The sequence below is a fragment of the Notamacropus eugenii genome, chromosome 7 (genome assembly GCF_028372415.1).
Source record: "Notamacropus eugenii isolate mMacEug1 chromosome 7, mMacEug1.pri_v2, whole genome shotgun sequence".
Lineage (NCBI taxonomy): Eukaryota > Metazoa > Chordata > Mammalia > Diprotodontia > Macropodidae > Notamacropus > Notamacropus eugenii.
In genome coordinates this window covers 155691476-155702978 of record NC_092878.1, presented here as the reverse complement: position 1 = coordinate 155702978, position 11503 = coordinate 155691476, and the positions used below count along the sequence as shown (strand labels likewise).

Below are 11503 nucleotides of genomic sequence, written 5' to 3'. Positions count from 1 at the left end.
TTCGCCTCCATAAGGATGCCTCTGGAGCCGGGCCTGATCATAAGAAAAATGAACAAATGAGAGTCTAATTCTACATCATTCCCTACCCGTGGGGCAAAGGTAAGATGAAGCTCATATTTAGTTCCCATAGATGAGTAGAACAAGATTTCACATGACGGACAAGTCAGCCAAGTACACCTAACTGCTCAGTGTCTGGGCAGCCTACAGGGAAGGGGAGAAGTTGGGACCCAGACAGACACACTTTGGGATTCAGAAGTTAGTTACTGGGAAAGAGAAAGCCTGCAAACAGCTTTTGCCAACTGATTGAGCATTGCCATCTTCTATACGTCTTCATGACTTTCCAAGCATTGACCCAATTCTTGGTAAAGGAGTAATTTTGAGAAGTCCTGAAACAACCCCAGGCCAACATTACTTGTGAGTATTGGCAGCCACCACTACAATATACCTACCAGAAGGGAGGCAGGGAGAGGAGAAGGAAGGAAGGAAGCAATCATTTATGAAGCATCTACTATAAGCCAAGCACTAGGCTAAGCTCTTTACAAATATTATCTCATTTTGTCCTCCCGATAACTGCTGGAAAAAGTCGCTATTCTTATTCTCATTTTCTAGTTGAGGAAACTGAGGGAGACAGCTCAGGGTCACTCTGCTAGACAGTAACTCCTTGAGACTGGGTTTGACTTTTCATTCCAGGATCAATGCTCTATCCACTGTGTTTTTGAAGTTACTATTACATAACTAAACTGTTCATGTTTGAACATCACCCCATCATGTTATTGAATATTTTCCTGTATTCAAGAAATGTTCATACTAAAAAATGGATGTGATCTCCTTAATGCAGGACTCCTCCCAGCACGACAGATAGCAGCCCATTTATGCTTTCTCATTCTATGCAATTTGCGTTCTTGTGTTCTCATAAATCTTTCACAGGAGAATCCACCTGAGGTTCTAGGGTCTTCCATTACCTTTTAACATTCCCTGGGTTCCAGTGCAGCCCTCAAGCTATTCATTTGCCTTAGTTTGTTCTCACTATATGACTGTCCTCCTTCCCCTTTATTTGTAATCATACATTCCCTGGATGAAATGTTTTTCACCATGTCTTCCATACATGGTGAAATATAAGGCAATATATTTCTGAATATTATTGAAATAGCAGACAGCTAGCTGGTGCCACAGTGCCCCAAACACTGAACCTGGAGCCAGGATGTTATGAATTCAAATTCAGTCTCAGACACTCACTAGCTGTGTGACACTGGGCAAGTCACTGAATCTCTGCCTGCCTCAGTTTCCTCATCGTTACATGGGGGTAATAATAGCACCTATCTTCCAGGATTACTTTGTGGATTAAATGAGAAAAGACTTGTAAACAGTTTTGCAAACTTTAAAGTCCTCTATTTGTTGGTGTCCAGTTGTATCTGATTCTTCATGACCCCATTTGGGGTTTTCTTGGCAAAGATACTGGATTGATTTGCCATTTCTTCTCCAGCTCATTTTACAGATGAGGAAACTGAGGTTAAGTGACTTATCCAGAGTCACACAGCTAGTAGGTGTCTGACGCCAGATTTGAACTCAGGAAGATTAGTCTTCCTCACACCATGCCCGGCGCCCGATACATTGTGGTACCACATACCTGCCTCTTATACATATATACACACACACATGGGCACATAAAAATATGGTACAAGTACTATAAGAGATTACATCTTTGAGAAAGAAGGCTAATGATATCTCATCTATAAAATAAGGAGAATGACCTCACAGATGAATCTTTCAGGTCAATCTATGAATTCTACGATTCTCTAATTCTGGTGAAGTAGTAAGAACACTGGCTTTGTAGGTAAAGGTCTGGGCTCAAATATGAACTTCAAAACTGCCTGCCTGTGTGATCTTGGGCAAGTCATTTCATGGTCATTAGGTGATCTCTAAGGTTTCTTCCAGATGCAAGTCTATGGGACTTTTGATTATAAGATTAGTAATTCTTTCTTCCCCTCTTTTTGACCCTGGCTAAAATATTACCTAGAATTTACTTGGAAATGACCTAATTTCCTCCAACCTTCTTTTTTTCCCTCTTCCCTATTGGGTAAAAAGTAGGAGGGAAGTAGAAGAATATGACTTAAGGCACAAAAACTCTCCTAATAAGTCTTCAGTTATTTTAATCCTGGCAATCCAGGTAGCAGTCACTGAGAAGGCTAACTCAACTCATTGCCAAGTCAATCCAGAAACCAGATCTGACCGAAAAGACCTGAAAAGTAAGAAAAATCTCTTGCCTTAATCCCTTATTGGTAACCCCCAAACTTTTAAATCCCCTTTTTAAGCCTGACATACTTTGAGATATATTGTAATATAAATGTTCTCATTATCTGTATCTCACATCCTATCATTAGTTGAGAGGGTCTTTCTCTGGGTGGAAACCAAGGGTAGTAATTGTAAAAGTATACACATAGGACATTCTCTAGATTTTAGCCCCAACCTAATGTGACTCTTTCTACAGATTGGTGCCTCAAAGCAAACCCTCAAGGAGACTCAAAATAAGGGGCCAAAACAGTCCCTTTCATTTAGCCACATTCGAGTTTTAAATGTCCCTAACAGTCATTACTTAGCTACTTAATTTGAGTCATTCTGAAGTGTATTTGTTATGCCAAATTATGCTTTGTAGGTATCTGTGACATTTCAAGAAGCTCTGTTATGTGACAAATTCATTTTGATTTTGAAATCTATTTTAGTTTTCAAGTGTTATAATTATCTTCTATTAATTTAAGTTTCGATTATAGTTTTCAAATGTTATAATTACGTTGCTAAGCAGACAGGTTTGCCTACAATTAGCACTGACTTTGGTGACTGATAGAAAAGCCTGTGTTGAATTATTTCTTGAAGATGAGGAGAATCAACAAACTTTGCTGGTTTTCTCCTGTATAATAATAACGTTAATTCACATTTATTTAGCTTCTTAAGGCTTACAAAAGGCTTCCTTCACTACAGCTCCTGGAAGGAGGAAGCATAAGGACTGGTACTGATGAGAAACTTGAAAGGTGGATTGATTTTCCGAAAGTCATTGGTTACTGTTGGGTCAGTGGCTTCACTTGAGTCTGTGACCATAGCACGTCAATGTCTTGGCTCTAAGGACATGTTTCAGAGAAGGTTCCAGTCTACACCCTTAAAGGAAGTTTCTTCTTTTGGGACTGCCTCATAGCAATGAAATCACAGCCCAGTGTCTATCTTATGAGAAGAAAAAAAATTTTTGTCATGTATAGACTCTTCTTCAATCTATGCTTTTAAAAAGGTGACTCTCAATTTTGAGGTTGGTCATCTCCAGATGGAATGTTGCAGTTCGTATCATTTGTTTAGACTTGTTTTAGAGTGAGTTATTTTTCACCAACTGATTTCCTCAGCAGTAGATACACCTAACTGCAGAGGTCTCTTAGGGATCAGTTGTATAAAACAATAATTATCTGAACAATTTTGGTGAAATGAATATGCATTCATATTCATTCCCTTGTTTTAATGTGTATGTGTGCATGTGGTTGGTTTGTGTCTATCTGAATCCATTTAAATTTTCCCCAAGTAAAATGTCTGGAGGTTTTAATAATTACATTCCATAAAAGTCACTGGTAAACACCAAAGAAAGATTTTTTTTATTCCCATAAGATTCCAGTTTTCAAGTGTATCATCATGGCAAGGAAGTAACCTAGGTCCTTGAAGACTGTATCGGGGAAACATAAACTCCAGCAGGTCTTAAAAGTCTTTTTATATGGGCCTAGTCATAAACTGTGAAGGCCTTACTAACAAATACGCTGATCACAAGAGGGTCATTAACCAAGTGATTGCTTTTCATCCATAGCAACTCAAAAAAACATTTACTAAGGTTTAGAGGTGCTGCAAAATACAGAGGTAAAGGATTGTGCCTACCATTGAGATCACAAATCTTTTGAAATATTCAAGTATAAAGATTAAAATTTTCAAATGTTACAGTTATCTTCCTACAAGATAGGGTGATGTGGATTCAAATACATAGATGTCACTCAATGAACCAATGGGGGGAAAAGGGGGATATTCAGTTATCCCAATGAGTTGCTAAATGTTCTAACCAAAGCATCTGCAGAGACTGTAAATTAACTTCCTTCATTGAGCAGTTAGGTATCAGCCACAGTCAGACACACTACACTGTGACCCCAACATAGTGATATAGTTTTGGTCCTCTTAGAGAATGAAGGACAACCACCACCTAACCAACTAAACTGAGCAGTCAAATACGATGACCGTGGTTAGATACTGGGACTGTCAGAAATCCAGTCTTGGGCTTCATCCAACTTTTAAGTCTCTTAGATACTATTTAGAATACATGTATAATGTGGATTCTGTATCTTTTTTAAGGATAATAACAATGAAGGTCCTATTCTTGACTGTGCATATTCTGGCAGCAATGGTGTGCTTCTTGGTAAGTGTACCTGTTTTGTTTTATGATATAATTTCAAGAGGAAAAGTTCAAATCTGGATAGTTTAAATATTTTCTTAAAATTAACTTGAGACATCTTTTCTATTGCAAATAAGATATTGTTCATTGGCTAGAAACACAGACCTCATAGAACGAGGGATTTAAACACCCAGTGCAGCATCATTTTACAGATGAGCACAGGGAGGCCTAGATCATTAAAAACTACATCAAGGTCACATAGGGAGGTAGTGGTACAGCAACAAATAGAGGACTGGTGTTCCTATTCCTCATAAACCTTAAAGATTAAGTGGTTATAACCAGCAGATAAGGGCAAAATTGGGCTGGGCCCAGGCTCCTTTTTTATATTTTCATTTTTAAATTCTTTCCTTATATCAGGAAATAGAGAAGATTTTCTCCAGACTACACCTCCCTAAGCAGTCCAGGGATCTGACTTTTGCTTTATTTTCCATGTCTACTAAATCCTTCAGAGAAGGGAGATTTGTCTGAAGGACCAAAGGTCTAAGATACCCACCCAGCTCTACTTTCAACAGAGGTTCACTTGGCTTTATAGCCTGGTGGGGGGAGGTGTGAATTGATTCAGATCCCTCTCTCTCTGTCTCTCTCTCTGTCTCTCTCTGTCTCTGTCTCTGTCTCTGTCTCTCTCAGTCTCTCTCTTCCTCTCTCTCCCTCTCCCTCTCCCTCTCCCTCTCTCTCTCTGTCTCTCTCTGTCTCTCTCTGTCTCTCTCTGTCTCTCTCTGTCTCTCTCTCTCTGTCTCTCTCTCTCTCTCTCTCTCTCTCTCTCTCTCTCTCTCTCTCTCTCTCTCTCTCTCTCTCTCTCTCTCTCTCTCTCTCTCTCTCTCTCTCTCCCTCTCTCACCCGAGCTCCTAAGGCAGTCACTACTTAGAGCTTCAGTCCACATTCTTTGTTGCACGGAGTGGAGCCTTGGCCACTGAGGTCAGCCTGCTCTACTTAGGTCCCCAGTGCAGAGCTCACACCACAAGACACCTACCAGCACCAGAGCTGCCATCATCCCCACACTGCGGAATGCTCTCCTCTCCCTCTTCTGCTCTGTCTGCTCAAATGCTTCTATCACAGATTACCTCAAAAGCTCCACGTCCAGCAGTATCCTTTGGAGCCTCAGTGTCTTTTGGGCTGGAGTGGAATGCGACCCCTCCAGCATTTCCATTTTGGATTTCCTCTGCCTGAGGGCAAATGGGTCTGAAATCCAATTCTAGAGCCACAGAAAACATCTCCTGGAAGTTATATTGCAAAAACATAAGAAAACTTTTTTTTAAAAAAATCCTCACTACATTCAATGAGCAGAAACTTGTATAGAAGTGAGCAAATTTGGTTTGTGTCTAACTAGCTTTCTCCTTGCATTTCTTACTGCTCCTGTCTCTGCACCACATCAGAATGCTGACTTGGACTTGGAAAAATGGCCTGTAAGTCCTTTTATTTTTTTCCAGAACATCACAATGACTAATGTACATTTTGTGAAAGGCACTAAAAACATACAAATGCCTGCTCTTCAAAACCTAAGAACTTAGATCCCAGAAGTGAGCTGATGAGCTTCCAAAAATAACCTCTGGGAGTGGAAATCAACTCGTTTTACTCTCAAAATCCAACTGAAAAGCCTTGCATCGATATTCATCCTCTTTCCTCCTTAGGAATCAGTAAGGAGTGTGAACCACATAGGAAGTACAACCCCAGGGCTGTGACTCCCCTCTCTAGGGAATTCCTGGTGGGGAAGCTCCCTCTACCAGCAAAAGTGGCACCACCTCTGCGACTTATCGTCTTAAAGGCTGTCTATAGCATTGAAGTCCAGGGTCACACAGGCAGGAGTGGTCAGAAATGGGCTTTGAACCCAGGCTTTGACAACTCCCAAACCAACTCCCTCTCTAATATACTAAGCTGATTCTAATAAAAGAACCTTAAGAACCCTAATAATTCTCTGAGCACTTGCAGGTCTCTCATTTTTTCATATGCTGTGCAAGAGGAAAGAGCACCAGTCAAATTTGTAGCTCCATTCACAATTAGTTTCCTTGTCTTTGGGTGTTAGAACATTTGTCAATAAATACAGGAAGTTCAAGACTCTACACTGACATTCAAAAAGATAAGACTGAAAAGAAATCCCAAGTCATAATGTTCTAGGTCTCTTTGAATTCATTATTCCATCCATCTGCCCCTATTTGGCTTGTAAGAAATGTTATCCAGAAGTGATCCTGGATGATTCACTTTCTGCATGGAATATGGGCAGGATAAATGAATGCATTCTTTTAGAATGTCAAGGTCTCCTACGGAGTTTCTTCATGTGCTATTTGAAACAACAAACATAATTACACAGAGTCTAGGGTAAGGAGGTAAAACCACCCAGACAAAATCATCTGAACATCAAGGATAATTCATTTAATCTGGTTTTTTCCCAAGGTGAAATATAATGATGTGTGCTTTCAAATACTGCCACGTTGAGAGGTTTCCAGAGTCCAATGTGTGGTATGAAAATAAGCTTCTATCTGTTCTCTTTTTTTTTATTTGCAGTGTGATAAACAAAATGAAAGACAGTCTGAGCTGAGACAACAGCCACTCAGATGGTCCCCTGTCCAATATGTCTATACCCCACATACACATGAACCATATGTACCAGTTGCTTTTCCACCAAGGGCATATGTACGTCATCCATATTTCTCTAGAGTAGCTTGGTGGAAACTATATTCCTCCTACGTGCCACTGCTGCCCAATATCCATCCTTGGTCTGTGTTTCCCAGAAACCTACACCCTGCACTCACTTTTAATCCCCCCCACTATGCTCAGCCTCCAACATCATCAAATCCAATCAACAGCCCCACAACTTCCTTTCAGACCACCACCCTTCCCATCACTAACACCGTGAGCACTACAGACATCCCAGCTGTCTCCTCCATGTTTGTGACCAGAGAGGACAGCATAACTGCTGCAATTCCAACTTCCCCAACCCCTGCACAGGAGGCATAAGAAGGAAGGTTTCTATGAAGACAAGGTAAAAACAAAGGGTAATTATCAATAATTCGATAGATACATAGATAGATGGATGGACAGACAGATGGACAAATGGATGGATGGATGGATAAAGAGATACAGAGAAAGAGATGGCAGATGAATCAGATGAATGGTATTTATATCTAATAGAGATTGAGACCGTTAGAGATAACATTGTCTGAGGGGTAGGGGAAGGGAGAGGAATAAGAATCTGTTAACACTATGTGTCGGGCACTGTCTTAGCATTTCACAAATATTATCTTAATCCATAGACAATAGAAATATAGACAAAAGATATCATAACCTCACTCTTTAAACACTCAAATTCAATTTACCATTTTTTATCTTCTCCACCTTATTTTCAACCTCCCTGAGATGAACCAACAGTTGTTATTCAGATTTAATGAGACATCAAAAAACAATTGAAACAAATAGCATGTCAGGATCCTAATAGTGTGCTCCTATGCCATCCTACTCTTCTTTCTCGTTGGTGACACACCATGATAGGTCTCTTATATGACCTTAAGAGCCCTGATATGGAAGACTTTTTATACATTTTTGTATACAGATTTGCTCTCCACATTGTGGGTGTGTGGGGCGTGGTGCTGCCTCATGATCTGGAAAATCCACATAAAAATTTTTGGCCCTCCTTTCATACTGAAGAAGTCTAAATTATTATGATATTAAAAGATAAAATATGTTGATACTATACAATCCTACACATATATTTTATGTATTGCTGAGTTCTAAACTTCTCCTGTGTTGTCTACTGGCCTTTGTGTGTCCTCTACTGCGTCTACAAAATTCCCCAAAAGTTCCCATTTAATTTCTTATGCCAATATATGGAAACCTCAATGGGAAAAATTGGATGTGGAAGGGATAACTGTATATGTAATATTTAAGCACTTGAGAGCAGGGATTGTTTCTTGCCTTTCTTTGGATCCCCAGTACTTAGCAAAAATGGCAAACATATAAATGCTTAATAAATACTTGTTGACTGAGTGACTTGCAGCATATCTTTAACTTTTTTTTAACATAGTTCTATGATTCTATTCATTTTTCTACTAAGAAATTTTTAGTTCCATTGGCAATTATTTTCCATGTCTTTTGTTAAAGCAGAAGAATACAGGTAAAGGAAGTTTTTAATATTACACTCATCAGATTTACAGATGGCACAAAGATGATGGGAAAGATTGAGGCGATAGAATATTTGGACAAAGCTAATAAGATTAAATTTTAATTGGGATAAATGTATATAAAGTTTTATACTTGGGATACAAAAAAACCCCAGCTTCCCAAGTATGAAGAAGGGAAGGCATGGCTAGATAGCAGTTTGTCTGAAAAGTTCTAAATGGTTTTAGAAAGGTCCATATGATTCAAGACTGTGATACAGGAGACTTAGAGCTACTATAGCTTAAATTATACAAGATTGCCTGGGGTTGGGAGGTGATAGTCCATTGTTCTCTGTCCCGACCAGTCCTTACCTAGAGAATCATGTACAATTATGAACCCTAGAGTTTTAACCAGAGGAGGTCAACTAAGACCATGAGAAGATTTAAGATCCTGCCATATTGTTTTTGTTTGTCCTGCCATGTAAAGACCAGTTGAAGGAACTGGGACTTAGAAAATAGAAGACTTAGGCAGGACATAATATGATCTTCAAGAGTTTGAAGTACTACCATAATATAAAAGAGATAGCAATGTTCTGCTTGGCAGTAGAACTCAGGATCAGGAGCAATGGGTGGAAAGTAGAGGGACAAATTTAAGCCGGAAGTCAAGAAAAATGTCCCAATGATTAGAACGATCTCAAAGAAGAGTTAACCACCTGCAAAATTCATGGGTTCCCACCTCCAAACAAAGGCTGGAGGACCACTTGTTAAGAATGAGGTATTCTTATCTAGATGTGGGTTGGACTGGGATGCTTTTTTGAGGGGGCTGTAAGGATTGCTCTGGAGTCCCTTCCAACTCTGAGATCCTCTCATTCTCAGGCAGAGATACCTGGGCATCTTTGCAAGTGTTATTTCAGGTAATCAGGACACACTGATAAAAAAAAGTGAAGCATTCCAAGGTCTAAAGCAATTTAGAAATTATCAGTATTCTTTAAGAGGGTTCCAGGTAAGAGGAAATGAATGGAGCCAACAAAATGGTCAATTAATTCAATGTGCAATACTATAGTCTCTAAGATTAGTTACTTTTAGTGAAATAGTCATTATTTCATCTTTATTATTGATACTACTAGCAGCATTATTAATATTTTATTATTTAATGATAATTAACATTTATTATATCATAATGGGATCTAATAGGTATATATCATTTTCAGTTTTTCCAAGTTATTTGCATATATTATCTCCTTTAACATCCTCCTTATTATAGAAATCTTGATCCTAAAAACTTAAAAAATGAAAGAAAATACAAAATACCAAAGGCTCATTCAATTCAAACAAATATTAACTGAGTACCTATTACATACCAGAACTAGAGAATATGGCTTTCCTAGTTCTTCCTCAAAATGGTGGACACTGGGGACACAGAGGCAAAAACCAAAATGTCTCCTGCTTGCATTCTCCTGCTAAAGCTGGTTGCCAAGGAGTTACTCTAGGACATCGACTACTCAGTAATTACAGAGGATTGTCAATCTTCATTGGTGGATCCAAGTATCCACACTGACACAATCATCCCAGTTTGCTTTTAAGTACAACACAGCCTAGGATTGTTTCCTATTAAAACCCAAAGGAAGATGATGTCTTAAGGGACAGAGTATTTGTCTAAATTTTCATTGCTGGAACGGAGCAGGCTAGCTATCAAAAGTCATTGTTGATCAGATTCAAGGCTTTATGAGTTTAAATCTTGTAAAGGTCAAGCTCTGTAAGTCATGGTACAAAGTTAAGTTTAATGTTCTATGAATTGACCTTCTCTGAGTGTCTAGTTAAAGTCTTTTATATGGGTTGAGTACTATTGGTAAGATGAAAAAAGCTAATGATCAGATTGAATTAGAAAGTTAATGCCTCAGATATTATACTTTGTCATAGGTCCTGATGCAACTAACTGCTGAAATGAAGCTCTCCCAAGGCCATGGGGAAGAATCTACCGCCCTGCTTTCACTGGACAGTCTGCGACCTTGAAGGACATAGATTCAGTTCCCTCAAGCTTTCCATTTGTGCCATATTTCATTTCTTTGTCTCTTAACAGAATTAAAACAACTTAATGTCGCTTTATTTTCTTTGATTCTTTTCAACACTTAATTGGGATTGATCACATTTCAGCTTCAGTATTGTGCAGGGGGGTGGTGCTTTAGTGCGTAGAGTGCCATACCTAGAGTGAGGAATTCTCAACTTCATGAGTTCAAATCTGGCCTCAGACACCTACTAGCCTAGGCAAGTAATTTAACCTTGTTTGCCTCAGTTTCCTCATCTTTAAAATGAGCTGCAGAAGGAAATGGCAAACCGCTTCAGTGTCTTTGCCAAGAAACCCCAAAGGAGGTCACAAAGAGTCAGACACAACTGAAAAACAGCTGAACAACGACATGATATGATGGAAAGAGAAGTGGCTTGTGAGTCAGGGTACCAGGTTCCAACCTTGCCTCTGATGCTTACTACCTTTGCGTCTTTCAACAAGTCACTGAACTTCCACAGACTTCAGTTTCCTCAACTGTAAAATGAGGAGAATTTAACCAAAAGGCCTCTGAGATTTCTTCAAGCTCTCTCTCCAGAGATTATGGAAATATCCTATCTAGCTGCCAACTGACTTCAGCCACAGAAGGTACAAGAAATTGGAGGGGAGGGTACCCACTGACCATGTTATTCTTGGCCAATGACAAGACTGCATTCAGTGTCCCCCTGGTGTTCATGGTAGCTGTGGGTTTCTAATTTACATTGGGGCATTTTGTTCAAAATAACTTCCCAAAGAACGTGCTTAGAACCCAAGGAAGCAATGGATAACCAAGCAAAGGCATCAGTTCCATGAGCTCAGAAGGGCTTAGAGGTCATCCCTGGAATTCCAGTCTAATTTAAGTTGGTGGGGGTGGGAGGTGGAGGCAGGACTACTAGCCTAGTAAGT

At 39.4% G+C, this 11503-nt stretch overlaps 1 protein-coding gene across 2 annotated transcripts; it reads left to right on the top strand.

Moving 5' to 3' along the window:
- Positions 1-2137: 2137 nt before the first annotated feature.
- Positions 2138-10662, top strand: LOC140514309 (uncharacterized). Of its 2 annotated transcripts, none has more exons than XM_072624491.1 (5): positions 2138-2246; positions 4369-4432; positions 5842-5871; positions 6968-7458; positions 10477-10662. In XM_072624491.1, the coding sequence occupies exons 2-4, from the start codon at positions 4379-4381 to the stop codon at positions 7418-7420; spliced, it is 537 nt and encodes a 178-aa protein (XP_072480592.1). In that variant the 5' UTR covers positions 2138-2246; positions 4369-4378; the 3' UTR covers positions 7421-7458; positions 10477-10662. The 2 variants fall into 2 exon arrangements, with proteins under 2 accessions (XP_072480592.1, XP_072480591.1); XM_072624490.1 differs by having other exon boundaries at positions 2141-2246; positions 6968-7445.
- The last annotated feature ends 841 nt before the right edge of the window (positions 10663-11503 follow it).

Excerpts from the sequence above, each read along its gene's own strand:
- LOC140514309 (XM_072624491.1), top strand. The coding sequence starts at position 4,379 with ATGAAGGTCCTATTCTTGACTGTGCATATTCTGGCAGCAATGGTGTGC. Across the intron at positions 4,433-5,841 it reads CAGCAATGGTGTGCTTCTTG|AATGCTGACTTGGACTTGGA; the intron begins GTAAGTGTACCT and ends GCACCACATCAG. Across the intron at positions 5,872-6,967 it reads TGGACTTGGAAAAATGGCCT|TGTGATAAACAAAATGAAAG; the intron begins GTAAGTCCTTTT and ends TTTTATTTGCAG.